Source organism: Cicer arietinum, chromosome 1, assembly GCF_000331145.2.
Source record: "Cicer arietinum cultivar CDC Frontier isolate Library 1 chromosome 1, Cicar.CDCFrontier_v2.0, whole genome shotgun sequence".
Lineage (NCBI taxonomy): Eukaryota > Viridiplantae > Streptophyta > Magnoliopsida > Fabales > Fabaceae > Cicer > Cicer arietinum.
In genome coordinates, this window is record NC_021160.2 from 48055056 (window position 1) to 48075180 (window position 20125).

Genomic DNA, 20125 nt, shown 5'->3' on the forward strand with positions numbered 1-20125 from the left:
ATTTTAACTGTTATTTATTCATTAACTTTTATTATTGAATTCTAGATTTAGAAATTTTGCAATATTAAATCAATTAATAAACTAAATTAAAGGGTACTTATTAACATTTCCCTAACTTTAAAATTAATATTGATATTGATACATTAATCTCTTATCCATGACCCCAAATAAACACAAAAGAACTGATGATAGATTCTGTTTAAACATTTTGCACCATTGCATCACTGCAATTTCAGTGAGACAAAATATAGATTGATTCGTACTCTCGGAGATTGGCTATACAGAAATCCCAATTAATTGAATTACCCAAAATAGAATGAAAAACCAGTGAATTACGTCCATATGCACTGCTTGAGATTATTTACATGCATTTTCAGAAGGAACTTAGCAGTTGAATATATGCACTTTTACATGCATAGTTCGGTGCGGCATAGCTACTGAATATATTATCCATCTTGAAAACTGAAAAACACAACCTTTGACTACAGCAAATGCCGTGCAGCCTGGATAGCATACCAACATAATAAGCAACCACCATGACACAAGTTTTTCTAATCATTTCGGATTCCAATATACACAATTCAGGAAAAGCAAAATGAGTATCCACCTTTATAAATCAATCTCCGCACAAAAGGGAACCTCACATCCCCCAAAATAACATAAAAAGGATGCATTTCCCTTGATCCAACAGCTAAACAAATTAGTAAATTACTTAACAACATATCTAAAACCAGTGTGGATATTTTGCAAATGAATAATTTCATCTGCATTAACCTTCTTCTCCAAACTCCTTTGTGAATCTCTCATGAACCTCAAGGTCAGATTTGCTTACTGTAGGCCTTTGTCTAGCCAAAACCTTTTCAAAATCTGTTCTCGTAATAGGGGGTGGAAGGATCTGCATAAGTTTTAATGTGGTAAGTATTTCCTTGGCTTCAATTAAAGATATGTATAACAACCTAGTCAAAAACCATTGCAACTCTATTTTCCAATTCTAATCCCAAAAACAAATCTCATTGCCAATATATAGTATCTTGAATACCTTAGAAGCAAGTCCTTTTGTAGCAAGATCCTGCATTGTAGTTTGAACTGCCCCCTGTTGCTTTGGTCCACATGGGATCCACATACCCTCAGGGCTCTTAAAGAAGAACATAGCATCTTGGGTTTTGCGAACAGGTTCAAACAAAACATCCTTCACCTGAAGAAGAGATCAAAAAGCTTTTTAAAAGAAAATCATCGGATCCAAGTAAAAGATTTTACTTTACTAACAAGTGAAAGATTATTGATACCAGTTATTTTATTTTACAAGTTAAAAACTTACACAGACAGATATATCTGAACCGGAAAACCCCTCTGTCCTGCTAGCCAAGTATTCAAAATCACTTTCAGTCAAATTATGAGGAGTATCTCCAAGATGCACCTGCTCAATTTATCAAGCCAAAAAAAAAAACACCATAAAACCATTTGCTAAGTTTATATATCACAATAAAATTCAGCATTTGATAATCATGCATATTTGCCCTTGCCTTGAACATGTGTTGGCGAGCCTTCAAATCTGGTAGTGGAATATATATACGCTTATCAAAACGACGCCTTATTGCCTGGAAATACAAATTGATAAATGAAATTAGCTTTCTATCGATTCTGTATGGGGTGATATAAATAGAATTATTTGTCTCACCTGGTCTAAAGCATAAGGTGTATTTGTTGCTGCAAGAACAAGAACTTTCTGGTCATTGTTTCCTACACCCTACAATGTAAAGTGGATAAACTACATTAACTACAGAATAATACAAAAGAGAAACAATAAACCAAAAATGTCGGAAACTACAAAAATGCTAAGAACAAAAAAGTGTATCAAAGCAAACAGACTAGACCCAGTATTACAATGGATGTAAATTTAGCTGCTGGACTTAGAATTGTTTTGAAACCACAATATGCCGAACAAAGGAAAAGCATGGAACTAATGATATTTCAAGTGTTGCAAAAAAGAGTTGAACCAATGTACTAATAAGAAGCAGGGCCAGCAGGAAACAACCCAATCTTATTGAACTATTCCACTAATATGGTCTGGCCTCTCATGCTAAAACAAGAAAAGTTCATCGAAAATATTGTTTAAAATGAAGGCTTAGTTTATTTTGTAAGGAATTTTTTAGGGGAGCATCAAGAGACTTTGACTACATTTGTTCCCAAAACCTTAAGGGGCTGGGTTAATGGGTCTAACCTCTTATTTACTCTTCATTTTGTTCATTATATGTGGATGTGGGACATCTTTATTTCAAATTTCACACTTGACATACCCAATAATTTTTACTCCAACATAGAAAATTGAAGCATGAATTACGAATTAACAAGCATCCAGAAATTATCTGAGAACTGAAATTGAAAAGCAATTGTATCAGACAGTAAACAGAAACCAAGGAAACCTACTTTTAAAAATAAACCATATATACAAGCATGCACTTAAATGGGTTTATATCAAAGCATACAAGAAAACAATTTTGTTTTTCCTGTATGATTTGGAAATATATTTTAACAAAAGATCCAAATATTACACTGTATAACTGAGACTAAGCTATGCATGAGGCAATTCAAGCATAACCTACTAAACTGATTACTATGCTTATCAACATATCCTCACCATAAAACTATTACCTGCATCTGCACCAGAAGTTCTGTTTTGATTCGTCTTGAAGCTTCACTCTCATTGCCTTCTCCACGCTGACCACATAGGGAATCAATTTCATCGATAAATATGATAGAGGGGGCACTTTCTCGGGCCATTTGGAAAAGGTTTGAAACCAGCTTTTCACTTTCACCCATCCACTTTGACACAAGATCTGATGAAGAAATACTGGTGAAGAATTCAAAAGTTAAAAATTCTCACAAGAATATGTCCAATTACGGAGCTAATTCATAACGATACAAAAGATATCTTTCAATAGATCAAATACAGCTCAAGTTCTCGTGGTAAACAATTTTTATCTCGAATAAGGCTCATAAAAAAACTAAAGGATGGATTTGAAGACAGTTGCAATGGTTGCACATATCGTTTTCCAAATGCCATGCAATCAGCAATTATTAATGACCCATAGCAACATACATCACAATTTTTCAAATTTTTAGCTGTGCATTTAACCAAGAAGCTACATCGTTTTCATATCAACTCCTTCAATGTTTATCTTATCCCTATATAAAGTCAAAAAATGATAGAGGATAAATCAAGTCAAGTATAATAATGATGAAATCTTTTAGCAATAATAGAGTAGTTTCAATAAGACTTGTTAGGAATTTATACTCTACATAGGTTTTTCGTGTTTGATGCAAATATGATTGTATTAGAACTCAACTGAGATGCCAAATGCTAGGCAAAGTCCTATGAGATCGCTTACTTGCAATTCAAGTTTTAAGGCCTATAAAAGGGCATGCTATACATAATATATTTTTCAAGTTTCAACATGTGAATTTATGATTTCATTCCAAGGATTTTCCTTGTAATCTACAAAATTTATTCTGTTCAGGTAAACAATAGAACAGTTTTACCTGAAAAATGTGGAATCAGCCTCAGTTGCAACTGCCTTAGCTAAATATGATTTACCAGTTCCAGGAGGTCCATACAACAAAAATGCTCTCCATGGTCGTCTTTTACCTGAAAGAGACCACAGAAAACATAATAAACATTTAATGAAATAGAAAGAGTATGAAGAAATTTGGAGGACCTAAACAGAATATATCTTTACACTTGTTTGACATAACAAAAGCATGAGAAGGTAAAAATAAAATGTAACTCATTTTCACTCATGGCCAAAACTTTGATTAAAAACTAGAAATCGTTCACTCCTTCCTCCAACAAAGTCAATAAACAAATTAACAAACTAGCCAACTTTCAAATGCAAAATGCGTATCCTTGCATATAATAAACAACATGCTCAATCCTTGATATCCATATCCTATCCTATCTCCTCCCCCAAAAAGACACATAACCACAGTCAATCTAGTTCGTTGTGCATAATTACTTTCAGTTGTGTAAATTTAGTGACTAAAATAGAAGCTAAAATTGAGAAGGCAGCAAGCCTTAAATAGCACCAACATTTCAGATTGAAGGTGTGTCGGTGTTGTATCCGACAATACACCAACAGTCCCTGTTTGGAGACAAACAGTTTAATGAAGCACTTATCATATAAGTGCATATGTATATGTTATTTCTATAACAAAAGACAACATATAGTCAAACTGTTTTCATAAAAGCTATAAGGCATTAGCTCCTTCCATAAATTATCCTAGAGAACTTATGGAAATAAGCTGAAAACAGTTTAATAACATGTCATTAGTTGTTCCCATAAATTCTCCCAAACAATTCCACAAATGTTTCTGCTAGTAGATAAGCTCAAATAAATCAATTAAACATACCATTTAATGTGGTTACATCCAATTGCTTTCATTTTCTAAAATATAACATATGTCTACATGTCAGTATTGTGTCTTGTGTCTATATTTGTAACTTCATATTCATAGATAACACGTCAACAAGGACAATAATTTTCAATTTGGCAATGACATGGTGATGATGAAGCTAAACAAACCAGTAAAGAACTGAGGAAACTTCACAGGCAAAATCACAGCTTCCTGCAAAGCCTGTTTGGCACTCTCCAACCCAGCGACATCATTCCACTTCACATTAGGTTTTTCCCTAATAATCGCCGAATTCAATCCAGCCCTAAGTTTCGCCTGCTCCGGATCCTCTCCATCACCTCCACCTTCCCCATCCTTGGGCTTACTCTTGGGCCTCGTAGCCACAGCAGCATCTCCATTCGAAGCCGGACCAGGCCCACCATCGTCAAGCACGGCCCTGATCTCCTCAGCACGACGCAAATACTCGGTGAATTTCTGCGTAATAGCTTCTCGAATCTTAGGGTTCTTCTCATACTTTAGATGAGTCTTGAAATACTCCAAAGCGTTCATGTAAAGGGGAAAAGCTTTCGCGTAGTTACCAGCATTGTCCTCGTGAACGGCTTGTTTCACGTACTCTATCGCTTGTTCTTTGAAATTGCTGTACATTTTTTTTCAAGAATTGAGCGATTTAGCATGTATATGTACGATAATTGAAGAATTGAAAGTGAAAATTTGTGTGAGGAGGAACAAGGGGAAACCCTAGAGATGGAACGAGACCATGCGTGGTGTGTTTAGCAAATAGGGGGGTGAGGTGGATTTGAGGTGGTGAGGATCTGATCGGAAATACGAGGTAGGATATTGGGAAAGGAGGGAAGAATTGCTGAATCGTTTGGTTTTGTTGTCCCAAAAAACGCGTTTCAATTAAGTTTGAGAGAAATTTTGCTTCCCCCACTTCTCAAAATTAGGAATGGAAATAACTCAAATAAGTAAACTTCACAAATTTAAATTTGAATATTTAAAGTGAATACAAAATTGACATGTATGTATAATGGACGCATTTTTTATAGATTAAAATAAAAACAATTTTGTTTAAAATATTTTTAAGATTAATTTTAGAAATTTTTAAGAAAATATTTGAATTGATTTTCTGTTTGTTTACAACTATAAAAATTATTATATTTAAATGATTTTTAACTTGCTTAGATACATGTAAAAATAATTTTTTTTAAATTATAAAATTACTACAACATAAAAAATAATCCAAAGCAAACACAACATAAAGAATATACCAATTTTAAATTCATTATTACTTAGTTCAAAAATCAGGTTCTAAATTAGGTGCACCTTGATATTGATATCTCTTTTAAGACCATGAAAATCATGATTAGTGTCATAACCTTTCATGTGATTGTAGCTTATTCATGAATCTTCCAAGTTTCCTAATTTACAAATTTGAGAAGCAAAAGATAATAAAACCAAAACTACAGAATTTGAGTAAGCTTATTCATGAAAAATTGAGAATAAAGAAGATACTCCAAATTAAAAAGTATAATAATTTTTCACAGAAAAATTTAACAGGTGGCAGGTGACAGTTGCATTCACAGAGCGATATCGAAGTGTGTTGCGTCACAAATTGTGGTCGTCATAGTGTGTATTAATTATAATATTGCATAAATCTTATTAATATTATATATACTATTGTATAATATATAAAATTAGTTGAGATATGAGAGAATATCAAAATTAGAAAATGAGATAAGATAATATTTAGATACATGAAAATGAAAATGTGTTTTCATTCATTTGAAATTGAAAAAAAAATGGAATTCTCGTAATTTTTCATAAAAACAGAGTTTCATCGCTAGAGTTAGCAACTATTTTATTTTATGTGATTTTTCTTCACATCCTTAAAATGGCAAACAGTAGTAATGGCCATGATTTTTTATCTTTTTTGTCACAATCATTTTCTTAGTCGCATACCATTTTTTAAAACCTTGCTTAGGAAGACCAAAAAATGGGAACTAAAATAAAAGTAAATGTTATACCTTAGGGCTGAAAATGAGATGAAATTACAAAACTAAAGACTTAGACATCTTTGAAACACTTTTGCATTTTAATTTTTAAAAATTATTGTATAAATTTAATTTTTACAATCGTTTTAAAGAATAGAATTAAAGAAAAAATTTGTTTGAGATACTTATTTCTAAAAACAATTTTAGAGATGAGAAAAAGAGAAAACATATTTGATAATCTAATTTTTTTAAAACAGATTTTAAATAGAGAATTAAAAAAACTATTTAGTAATATAATTTTCAAAATCTGACTTTCTTATATTAAATAATAAAAGTAAAAAGATAAAAAAAATTCTACTAATAACATTTACATACAAGTAAAATATTTTAGTATAATTAATAAATAACTCACATATCTAAATACTAAAATAAATAACTTTCATAGTTTCGGTTCGAATATTTAACATTCAACTTGAAATATGACTTAAGAATAAAATATTATTTTTTAATAAAAAAAAAAACAAAAAATTCACCCAAACCAATGTAAATATAAAAGACAAAATATAGAAGAGTGTACAAAAAAATTATAAAAATATAAAAGAAGAAATTTTACGTATTTACACAAATGCCATTAATGAAAATTATCTCTTTTTCGAATATTTTTTAAGCTGAAAAATAAAAAGGAAAACATTTAAAAGATGTTTTTGTAATTTTTCTTTTTAAAACAGAAAATTAAAACAGTTTTATAAAACTATTGAATATAAAAATCTCTAACAAATAAATTTTAAAGTTTTAAATTTTTTAAAATTAAAATACAGTTTTTAAAAACTGTACCAAACAGACCCTTGGAAGAGTTTAGCAACAGATTACATAAAAGAATGAGAAAAAAATTACATAGTGTAGAAGATGTACTGAGAAAAAGATCAAAGATGACCATGGCGGTGCAATCGCAATCAAGAAAACCTCGTTGCACACAAATTGGACTAATATACAAATGAATCGATGGACGAAGCAAACCTAGATAAGGGTATTTTCGCGATTTCAAAGTAATGCAAGGACAACCACGTGATTTTGAACAAAATTTACTTAAAAATCCGTTTTTTTAAAATTTTTCACAAGTTTCTCTCTCATTCATCCCATGAGAGATTTTAAGAAGCTGCTCTTATTAGTCTTTAATTTTTAGACAAAAAATCATTTTTTTAACAAAATTAATTTTTTAAAAATCTTAAACAAATACCATTAAAAAAATTAAAAAATCATTTTTGACTTAAAAAAATAAATTTTTTTATAAAAAAATCAAAAACAAATACACCCAATATATTATCTTTAATGTGTTATTCAATAGATAATAGGTTAAATTACAGTTTTAGTGATTTTATTTCTACTGATTCACATAATTGATCCCCTATTTTAAAAGTAAATAACTTTGGTCTCTTTCTAATTTTTTAACTAGAAAATAGCGACCTGAGAGTTTTAAATAACTGTCATATAATACGATGATCTAGAATGATTATAACACTTATAAAATCAAAAACAAACACCATAAAAATTTAATTTAATTAACGACATATAAATAATTAATGCAACTAGATGGTTATATATTATGGAATTGTATCTCACGTTATTTAAAATATGTTAAATCGTCAATTTTTTAGCTCAAAAATCTGAAAGGGACTAAAATTATCGACTTTTAAAATAAATGAACTAATTTCGTAAATGAATAAAAATAGAGGAATCAACACTGCAATTAAACTTAAATAATATTACTTATTTTATTCTCATATTTGATACAAGTTTAAATGAAAAGAACTAATAGACTAGTCGGACTAATTTATTTCAACGTAAGTTTTAATTTTCTATCACATTGTATCATATGTCACTCGTACTAAACCTAATCCATCATTCTTAACATAGTTACTCCTCTCTTTCCTTTCCCCATCATCAGCCACCCTTACACTTCGGTGCTCTCATATCAAATTTTTTTATAAGCAAATGTAAAAAAATTAATAGTTATGTTAATTTTTTTGTTATTGAATTTGATATGTAAATTCAAATTTCAGTATCTCTTAACTAACTACTATGCTAAAATATTTTTTTAAAAAAAAATTTAAAATTATTTTTTTCTCAACAAATTTTGTGAACAAAATCAAAATATTATTTTATTTTTGAAAAAATTGATTTTTTTCTCGAATAAAAAAATTTTGAGAAAAAAAGTTATAAATATTTTTTTATCAAAAAATTTTGAGAAAAAAAAATTCAAAAAATAATGGATTTTTTTTATAAAAAAAAAAAAACTCATATATCAACAAAATTTTAGGAGTTTTTTAGTTATAGGAATTTCTTTTTTTAGCCTATTAAACTATAAAATTTTGAGCCCCTCTAACATATAGGTGGGGCCAATAATTAGTGAATTTGTAAAATTGACAGCTTTAACCACGAGAATAAAAAGGGAGAAGAGTGGTAAAATAAGTTTAATTATAAATTAAATTTGACCTAAACATGTTTGGATCTCTAAGAGAGACTGAAATAACATAAACCCAAAACAAAACACTAATGAACTTTAATATTTACAACCTAAACTTTAAAAAAATATTTTAAAAAAACATGTTCCTTCGTTGGATATAGGTGAAAACTCTTTTTTTATAGATGCGCTAAATAGTTTTGACGAACGTAAAAGCATATAACTATTAATTAGCTCTTCTTTATAGATGTTGAATACATTAACAATCTTGAGCCTTATTTTCTATTCGCAAAAATGTAAATATTCTATTTATAAAACTATTAATTAACTCGCTAAGATTCAAATCTATTTTCGTGTATATATATATAGTGGAAATAATATTAAATTTTGCAATACACCCTATTATCGTACTGTTGGCGATCAAAAATTAATCACATGAACGTTAATTGTGTAATATATTAAATCATTAATTTATTTTTATTATTTTGTTTCTACTTATGCATATATTACTAACAAACTTGAAGACCCTACCTATGTCTAACATACGATAATCCAAAAGACAATTGACTATAGAATGTATCGACATATTTGATTTGTTTCTACAGGAATGCATCAAACAGATAGAATGAAACTACAATTTAGGCTACCGAAGAACATGAAAAAATATCCTAAGGTAGATTTACTAAACATGTTGACTATAGTTGGACATTATTTTACGAAAATTAAAACAAAAAATGAAATGAATGAGATAATCATATTATTCGCCTCTAAATGTTGAGTTTAAACCAAATTATGAATACGTGATCTGATTTTGGTTTTACAAAATTTTCAAACGATTTTTCTGTAAAAAATCAATTGGTTGATTCTTGTGTCAATCCACCCCAACCTCTACCACAATCTACCCAACATTCTTTTCAAAAACCAATGTCCAACACAACACAACACAACAAAATCAATATTATATTTCAAATTTGTTTGACATTCAAGTGTCTCCCTATACTTATTCTCATACACTACATCAATCTACGGGTTAACGTAAGGAGAATAATTTAATTTTGATAACCAACAACCACAATAAGAAGATAACCGTCGATTATCTTTTGCATCAATCGAAGATGAATTAGTATATAACATGTTCAATACTCGTTATAATTCACCTGAGTCTTTCACGTCGTTACTTAATAATATGTATCAATAAAGTTTTGGGAATGCATTTACTCCGTATCCAACTAATTCAAAGTGAAAGAAGTTCTTCTGCAACACTTCACCATATACACGTCTGTTCCCATGAAGAAGAAGAAATTCGCGATGTACCAAGACATTGTCAAAATCTCGTACATGTGTGAAAATCTTAGCAATGGGATACCAGAGATCAACATTAATTTTATCGTAATTTTCATAAAATTTGTGTTCTTATTTTTTATAAATAAAATTTGTGTTGTTTTTTATAAATGAAGTATCTTAATTATATATATATATATATATATATATATAATTTTTTTGGTTAAGTTTAAAATAAAAAATATTTTTTTTTCAAAAGACTAATTTTCTATTTAAAAAAAACTACTCGACGCTAAATCATCATTACAATTTTTTTTAAAAACTCGTCTTTGCACTATAGGAAAAAATAAATAAATTTATATATAATTTTCAAAAGAAATTATATTAATAAAAAATAAAAATTGAGTTATTTAAAAAAAACCACCATTTCGCTCTATCTTTTCTCATGTAAAATAATAATAATAATTATTATTATTATAATGAAATGAAGGAATCAACGGTTTGGAACGCGTCTGCGGGCTTTCTGGTGGTGCACTAATCCGTGCGGCGCCGTATGTTTTACCCGGTTATACCTTCGAACAGACGAACAGTCCAATACGTCCTGCTATATGATTATTCTTTTTAATGGTTCTATTGTGTCAACTTAATTTTTAAATAACCGAAAATGCGCATCAAGTATCAAATTAAATATTTACTACAACAAAAACACGGTAGTCCGTTTGTAAAAATTGTACCATATATTATTAGTTTATTTGGTATCAAGATAAAAATAATCATGATTATCATAATAACAAAATTAGAACTTATCTTTTCATAAAAACAATTTAATACTTATCTTCATAATTTATAACATAAAATATTTAAATTTAAAAAATATTCAAAAAATATGTTCTATATAAATTAAATTGAAATATCTCAATTTTTTTTATTGATAATTTAAAGTGGTAAATCGATTGATCTATTTCTTTTGACATGTCCATCCATCAACATATATAAAATTGAGAGAGTTGATTTGGATATGAGAGGAGACGAGTTTAAAGAAGACAATGGTTTAGAATAAGACGAATGAGAACGAAAATGATATAAATGTTAATCTAATTACACAAATGCATTTATTGAATACGCAAAATTAGTTAAACAACCAAAATGAATTAAAATAAACTTAAGCAGGACGAAAATGACTTAAATGTTAACCTAATGATACAAACGCGCTTATTTCATGCACAAAATAAGTTAAACAACAAAAATGAATTAAAATAAATTAAAGTATGACGAAAATGATATACACGTGTATACTTTCTTTACGCCTAAATCGAGTTTTAAATATTAGTGGAGGCCTTAGTGAATAATTATTAAAACTATTAACTCCTTAAATTATTCATATTTAACGACATTTTGGTACATATATTATTTATATACTTATATTATTTATATTTATTTAAGTAACACAATGTTAAGTAGTCTTTTAAAACAATATTAGCATTGTCTATTTACAAAAATGAGAAATGATATTTAAACACATTTTTAAACACAAATACATATGGTCCCTACTCAATCTCTCTCTTCATTTAATTTCTTTTTTTTTTTTTACTTTTCCCTCTTTTTGTCTCTTTTTTTTCTTTCACTTTTTGTTTTGTCTTCCTCTACAAAAATAAACCTCACACATCCTCTTCTTTTTTTCTCTCCATAATTCATCCTTTTTTCTTTTATTTACTGATTTTAATCAATTTTTTAATGAAGTAACTTGATCAACCTTATCTCTTCAGTTGCAAGATAACTTCTCATTTACTTCTTTCCCACAATGTTGAGTTTTAAATTTTATATTTCATTTAATAATATGTTGTTTTTTTAGACATTAGTATTGAGAAAAATTACAATTGTTTTTGGTACGTTGTTTTGCTTAGATATGAATTTTTAATTTTTTGGATTCATACACGTTTTTCTGAGTTCATACCTGGTTTTTCTACTTCTGATTAATAATATAAATATTATCGGTTAATGAAGTACAATAGGTGGTTAATGACTTATTTTTGTCTAAAAATTAGAGTTGTGAACTGTTAATCAATCATGTTAATTATTTTTGTCTAAATATTAAGTTTCATTATTGTTAATCAATAATGTTAATCAGATTTGAATTGTTAAGTTTCATCAACGTCTAAATTTTTTGTAGGTCTAACACATTTTCATATTATATGATTAATAGTGTGTTAATTATGGGTCTTTTTGATTTTTTTTTTGTTTATGGTTAATAGTGTAAATATTATTCGTTAGTGAAGTACAATAGGTAGTTAATGAATTATTTCTATCTAAACGTGCTAGGTCTAACACATTTCATATTATGTGTTATTATTGGTTACTAAAGTGCATACAATGATTAATGATCGAATTGAATTATTTTTTGTAATTTTTGTGGGACATTTGTACTATCATTTGCAAAAATAAGTCATTAACAACCCATTGTACTTCATTAACCAATAGATTGTGTGGGAGACATGTGTATTTGTGTTTATATTTATGTTTAAAAATGTGTTTAAACTATTTTTCTCTTAAAAAAAGTACGGTTTAAATTTGACTTAAATTAAATTGTAGGTTGTTGGTAGTCGATTCAAACTATTTTCATCTTAATATACAAATAAAAACTTCAAATTTAATGGGTTGTAGCGGAAAAATTAACTAACGACCATAAAACATGATGGACCTCCTGGACTGCCATGTATTTTCAATCCTACCATAAATTTTCAAGGATTAAGTAGGATAAATCAATTTAGGTTATTAACGTCTAAAATTTTAACTTGCTCCACAAAAAATAATAGATTAATCCAACAAATTAAACTATTTTTACAACTTGTCCCGATCATAAGTGACTTATACACAAATTTACTTAAATAAGTGACTTATACACAAATTTAGTTTTATTTTTTTCGTTTTTGTTTTATTTCGTTGTCTAAGTATGATACTTTTAGATTTTTCCGTCTTTAAACATCAATTTTTTATTTTATTTTAACGTGATGTTCGTTTTGGTTCGAATCAAAATAGTAATTTTGACTATTTGCATAATTCAATCAATGACTTCACGTCTTCTTCAACTTATATATCAAGAGACATAGTATTTCAGACACTTAAATTTTATTATATTTATATACATATTTTCGTTTTACGCTATTAGTTTAAATGTTGTGAATTTACTCGTAAATTTATCATTTATATTTTTAACAAATTTGAATTTATAGGATAATAATGTATTTTACAATTTGAATAAATAATATCTATTATTTTAGTAAAAAAAACTATAAAAAAATAAAAGGAAATGTTTTATCTCTATTGTATCCATTAAAATAGTAAATCTTTAATTTCACCAAAAAAAATATTTTTTGAATTTAAAAAATTAAAAAAAAAGTAAATCTTGTAAGAAAAAAGTTGCGTAGCTTACACGGCTTCGAGAAGAAACCAACATCAGGTCCACATACATACATACGATACGACTCATCTGGACACAGACCATCCTTTAAATTTCCCCCAACGCAAAACCATTAGACGCGCATACGCTCCGTTTCGCACAATATCAAATCAAATCTTACGCAAAAACTAAACGTATCTCAATTTCTCTCGTGTATCTGCACATTCTTTTCTTTATAAGTCTTTTCTTCAATTCACTCTCTTCCATATTATTTTCTTCGCAATAAAAATTCCAATAATCAACGTCTTCTATTTCGTTTCTATTTACCTCTTCGAATTTCGGAGATTCGATAACAATTCAACGTAACGGTAATCTTTTTTCCTTTCTTTCATAATTTTCGTGTTTTAGGGATTTGAAATCTCAACGATTTAACGTTTCGGTTTCGATTCTTTTACAGGAAAAGAATGGCGGAAGAACACAGATGCCAGGCACCACGCTTATGCGTCAACAATTGCGGTTTCTTTGGAAGCACCGCGACGCAGAATCTATGTTCAAGGTGTTACCGCGATTTGCAGATGAAGGAACAGCAAGCTTCATCAGCGAAACTCGTTCTCAATCAATCGATTGTATCGCCGACGAAAGCGGTGGTTTCTCAGCCGTCTTCTTCTTCGTCGGAGCGGGTTGGATTGCCTTCCGTTGCGGAGGAGGAGAAACCGTTGCAGCAGAATCGGTGTATGACGTGTAGAAAGCGCGTGGGGCTCACGGGGTTTAAGTGTAAGTGCGGGTTGATGTTGTGTGGGACCCACCGTTACCCGGAGCAGCACGCGTGCGAGTTTGATTTTAAGGGGTTGGGGAGAGAGCAGATCGCGAAGGCGAACCCGGTTGTGAAGGGCGAGAAGCTTGAGAAGATCTGAGAAAGAAAGGAAGGGTGTTGTGGTAATTTCGTATTGTTTTGGTTGCCGATTGTTATCCGGAGTAATTTTTCGGATGTGGGTTTCGGGTAGGGTGTTTGGCCCGTTGCTTGGGTTAGTCGGTGGGGGGTGGTGGGTGGGTGGGTCATTGTTATTTGGTTGCCTTCTTATTAATGTAGAAAATTACAATTAAAGATATTTTAATGGTCATATTGACATTCAGTTTAAACAAAAATTTGTCATCACAGTTACATCTACCTTTTTGGCTTTTTCTTTTTGGATGAAGTAAAGTAAAGCATACTTATTCACCAAAAAATATAATTGTTAACGCAGTACTTGATAGTTTTTTTTTTTAACGACGCAGTACTTGATAGTTTTTTTTTTTAACGACGCAGTACTCGATAACTTGATAAGTTAGTGAGTTTCTTGAACTTATGGTAAAATAAAATAATGTAGTTTTTGCAAAAAAAAAATTGTAGTTTTTAAAAAATTATATTTATTTTTGACAAAGTTTTTTACATTAACTTTTTGCAATATTGTGCCTTTATGTTACAAAATCAAAAAATTATTAGTTTTTTTTTTTGTCAAAGAATTCAAAAGTAATTAAAACTTTGTAACCTATTTTTTTTTTGGTTAAAAGAGTTTGTAACTTATATTAATTACTTTTTATACACCACTATATTAATTAATTATTTTGAGAAAGTAATAATAATATAATATTTATTCAATTAATGTAGTTGATATCCGATTTGTTAAGGATATTATTTCATATGTTTAGTATATCCGATTTGTAGTCACAATATTTTTTGGAGAGAAAAAAACCTGCTACATTATATTATATTATTTTAAAACAAATGCATTTATTTCATTAATTGTTATCAGAGGAATTGTTATTGGTTGTTGGTTTAAATAATTTTACATTAACAATACTTTCCTTTATTCTCCAAAAAAAATAGTATAGTATAGTTTTTTATCTACAAAATATAGTGGTATAGTATTGATTTGACTCATTTAAATAAATTGTTTACTTAAAAAAAGAAAAAAAATAAATAATATTAATTATTAATTATCAAATGAATGATTGTTATTATATATATATATATATATTATCAATTACGAGCAATTATAATATTAATATTAATTGCTTCAATTTATCAACATCCAAATCTAATATAAGAGTGACATGATAGCCAATTTACTTTTATAATGGAATGTTAACTACTTTTAGTTTCTATTATATATGAAAAAAATTATTATTTATTGTTAAAAAAATCAGTTAAGTGTAATTAAATTTTATGTTAAATATAATTTGAATTTATTAAATTACCTATTTTTAATGTTAAACATTCAATTATCCGTATTAAATATTTTAAATTAAATAAAGAAAATATTAAATATAATAACATTAATAAATTATTTTAAAATAGTTAGTTTTTATTTATAATTTAGTCAAAAAAACTTTCATTTATAATAGTGACAAAAATTTTAGACACTTTTCTTATGATAATAACCATAGAGGGTATATTTTTTAAAATTAAACTTAAATAATATTTATTATACATAAAAAAAATCAAATTTTAAAATATTTCCTTTTATAATTTTTTTAATTACCAAAAAATTCTGAAGTAACCATTATTTTTTAATTTTAATCTAATCAAAATATAATTCATTAAATATATAACTTTTTTTTAACAAGCAATACATATATAAGTTTGCTTAAGTACGTATTGAATTGAAGTTAAAATTCAAAATCATAAAAATGACATATCTAACAATTTTCTGTACAACTTTGTAAAACCATCTAAATCCTAAATATATAATTTTTTTTCATGGATATATCAAATAATTTAATTTATATAAATTATTAATGCAAATATTTTGTACACTTTCAGTTAATAATAAATTATTAAATTTTAAAAAATATTTAATTTTAATCATAATTTCTAATGGTATTTACGAGTCGAGTGATCCATTTCAACCAACCCATATATATTTATCATAACCGGTTCAAGTGCGAGTTAAATCTAAATTAGTTTTTTCAAATCTAAAGTAGTTTTGTTTGGATAATAAATTTTTTATATTCTACCTCTGTGAATAAGGGTGGAAATAGGTCAGGATAGACCTGAGCCTCACCTACGATTTATTTTTTAGGCCTAAGCCTGATCTACGGCCTATCATATGCTTTTTTTTCGGTCTGACCTGACATTTTTAAAAGTCTGGTCTGGTCTGGAAGTCTATTTAAAAACCTTGTTTACATTAAAATATTTAAATACTCTACTAATAAGTAATACCACATGCTACTCTCCACATACCAATTTCAATGTCTATATACCTATATATATTAAACAAAAAATAAATTTTCTAACAAAATAATTTTAAAAAAAAATCTGAAACAAATATCCTCTAAACCCTAAAAGATAATTTTTGATTTCACATAATAGATTTTGATTTTTTTTTTGTTCTTTTTTTTTTTTCTCTGAAACAAGTGCACCCATTATTTTCTATTAAACAAATATGGAACGACTAATTGACTAATTAAACGGCTATTGAATATAGAACAACTACTGAATATAGAATCGTTACCAAATATGGAACACTACTGAAATATGAAATGATTACTGAGTGAATGTCTAGTTGATAGAATTTAAAATAGAAAATAATATTATTAATATGAAATAAATAATAAAACGTATATAAACCGGTCTGTCAGACCTAATAGACTTTTTTATAAGCTTGAACCTGACTTGTTTAAATAAACAGACTTTAAAAACAGTCTGAGCCTAACCTTTTTATTAAATAGGCAATGTGAGACCAGACCATAAGTAGGTCAGACTATAGGCCCCTGACGCACAACCTAACCTATTCCCATCCCTATATATGAATCTGCAGACACATGTTAACAAATATTGTATTTTATAAACTTTATTTTGATAAAAATAAATGATATTTATTGATTCAAATTGTAGAATACATTGATATAATACAATTTAAATTTGCTAAAAATATAAAGGATGAATATGCGAACAAACTCACAACATCTAATTTAATAGCATAAAATGGCAACATATCAACAAATATGACAAAATTTAAGTATTTCGAATACATATATATTGGGATATGTAACATTGACGACACCAAAGTCATTGATAATCGATCAAAGCTACTTAGTTAATATGAACCAAAACGAATACCACACAAAAAGAGGAAAAAACACTACACAAAGACGGGGAAATCCAAAAGTGTCGCACTCAGACGACAAAGTCACAACAAAATATACGAAAGAAAAACTAAATTTGTGTAGAAACCACTTATTTAGATCAAATGAAGGGAACAAATAATTTGGAAGGATGATTCTAGATCAAAAAATAGTATTTAATCACCCATTTCTAATGGAGAAAGAAAAAGAGAATCTAGGATTAGGGTTTGGGGAGACGACTACCGAGCAAATTTCATAAACTTTTATTAATATAAATTAAGACTTTTAAGTATTGATGTAAAAATATTTCAATTAAATTCAAGTCTTAAAATTTTATATTGTTGAATTTAGTGTAAGTATTAAATTTTTCATGAAAAAGAAAGTCATCAAGTTATGTATATTTTTGAATTATTTAGAAAATTAAGTCTTATGAATCCAGCCCAAATCAATACTCTCATCATTGAGTTAGATTGATTGAGATTTGTAAGAAGAATACATGTATTTTATCAGATCCAAATCAATAAAATTTGATTGGGTCATCGACTAAAATTAACCAAATCCAACTCAATCCACAAACACACTTAATAAATTCTTCTAAAGGCATACATATAACTAGTTATGATTTGTCGAAGATGTATAACTTCTTATACAAAAAATATATAAAAGTTGATCCGGATCAAATTATTAAACTATATTTTTAATAACTTTATTCTATTGGGTTAATTTCTAATTCAATTTTTATAATATATTTGATATTATAATATATTTGATATCGTAATACAATTGATTTATTATATTTTATTGGCCTACAAAACAATAACAATATTATAAATATTATAATAAGATAGAATAATTTTCTTATTCTATTCTTCTATTTTTTTTGTAGTTCCCCAAAAAAGCTTCACACTTTATTCGGTTAAAAAGAAATTAAAGAAAGAAAGTGAAAAGAATGTATGAGCAAAATGTCAAAGAATTTTGTTGTTGTTTGATATAAGAGAAAGTGGAAGGAAACTTTCTCTTGTATTATTACCCCCCCGTAGAAAATCACTATTATTTTTGTGTTGAACCTTAAATAATCACTACTAGTATGTAATTATATAATTTGATCAAATTGTAAAAAAAACAAAAAGATGCAAACTTTTGCATGTCTCTCAATTTTTAAGAAAAAAGGGTCCATCTCTTACTTTTCCTTTCCTTTCTACTTTTCTTTAAAACAAATGAATGGTATTTTTTTTTTGTCTATGTACTTTCTCTTCTCTCCCACTCTTTCTTCTACTTTTCTTTTGTTTCAAACATAAACTTAAATTGGACATTTTATAGATATTATTATTATTATTATTATTATTATTATTATTATTATTATTATTATTATTATTATTATTATTATTATAATAATCAAAAGAGATATTGTGATAACGTACATCTTTTGCTAAGCCACCAAATCCCTAGCAGCCAAGCTTTCCAATATGAATTTGAGCTTACTCTCTATTTTTGTTTATGGTAGCATTGAATTTTATTTGTGAAATTTTAGTTAATGAATTGGCTCAATATTGGTTTTATTTATTTTCTCTACATTAGCATTTTGCGGGTTCATTTTCAAGAAGAACGGATAGTAATAGTAAATGTTTTGGATCATTCTTGGGTATGAATTAGAGCATCAATGTTAGATAAACAAATAGGCCCAATCTCAACAAATAGGCCCAATCTCAGATCCATTAAAGGTCAATGTAAAGCTCTAAGTTCATAACAACTTATATTAAAAAGACAAAACACATATCAATTGTCTTTTATGTTTCACGAAAATAACAGTTTGATCATTTTTTTTGTACTGTGTTTTTTAACTTTAGCTTAGTTTCTACTTAGGTTCTTTAAATTTTTACTTTTTTGATTTAGTTATTTAAGTTATATCATGTTTATATTGTTAGTCATTTGTCTCACTTTAAACAACAACTAGTGCAATTAAAAACATTTTATCATTAGAAACTCTACCAAATGTTGTAACAATAAATTTCTCGTATTAATCCTTTAGAAAACAATGTTAAGACAAACTCTCAATTTAAAGTTTTGATGTAAATAAACAAAGGTTAATTTAGAATGTTAATTGTGATTCTAAAAAATTATGTTAATTTAAAATTAAGTTAAATGACATCTAGGATAGTTTGTCTATTTTTATTAGAAAGTGTACATATAAACGATATAAAATTATATTTTTTTAGACCTCACCAAAATGAAATATTAATGTTCAACAACAGTTCTGATTTTATATTGGACAATTAACGTCAAGCTTCTAGCTACCTACTTGAAATTTGTGTATGATTTGGTGAGCCTAAACTAGACTCTAAATGACATGAAAGTATAAAAAGAAAGACAAAATTGCACTTCATTCACATTTAGTGAGTTTGTTGCACCACTTGCATTAGACTCTAATAATATTATTGTGCATTTTGTACATATACGTTTATATATGGTAATGTATCA

General features: G+C 27.8%; 2 protein-coding genes across 4 annotated transcripts; one reads left to right on the plus strand and one right to left on the minus strand.

Annotated features, from left to right (window-relative positions):
* Positions 1-483: 483 nt before the first annotated feature.
* On the minus strand, positions 484-5360 carry LOC101509656 (protein SUPPRESSOR OF K(+) TRANSPORT GROWTH DEFECT 1). Of its 3 annotated transcripts, XM_004487451.4 has the most exons (8): positions 4581-5357; positions 3541-3646; positions 2653-2851; positions 1679-1747; positions 1524-1598; positions 1319-1417; positions 1040-1195; positions 484-895 (listed from the first exon to the last, which is right to left on the minus strand). In XM_004487451.4, the coding sequence occupies exons 1-8, from the start codon at positions 5053-5055 to the stop codon at positions 770-772; spliced, it is 1305 nt and encodes a 434-aa protein (XP_004487508.1). In that variant the 5' UTR covers positions 5056-5357; the 3' UTR covers positions 484-769. The 3 variants fall into 3 exon arrangements, 1 of the variants encoding a protein (XP_004487508.1); XR_012162150.1 differs by lacking the exons at positions 484-895; positions 1040-1195; positions 1319-1417 and adding an exon at positions 2298-2373 and having other exon boundaries at positions 1563-1598; positions 4581-5360; XR_003471438.2 differs by lacking the exons at positions 484-895; positions 1040-1195; positions 1319-1417 and adding an exon at positions 2222-2373 and having other exon boundaries at positions 1563-1598; positions 4581-5360.
* Positions 5361-13681: 8321 nt separating this feature from the next.
* Positions 13682-14704, plus strand: LOC101509337 (zinc finger A20 and AN1 domain-containing stress-associated protein 3). The gene is made up of 2 exons (XM_004487450.4): positions 13682-13908; positions 13998-14704. The coding sequence occupies exon 2, from the start codon at positions 14005-14007 to the stop codon at positions 14452-14454; it is 450 nt and encodes a 149-aa protein (XP_004487507.1). The 5' UTR covers positions 13682-13908; positions 13998-14004; the 3' UTR covers positions 14455-14704.
* Positions 14705-20125: the final 5421 nt, after the last annotated feature.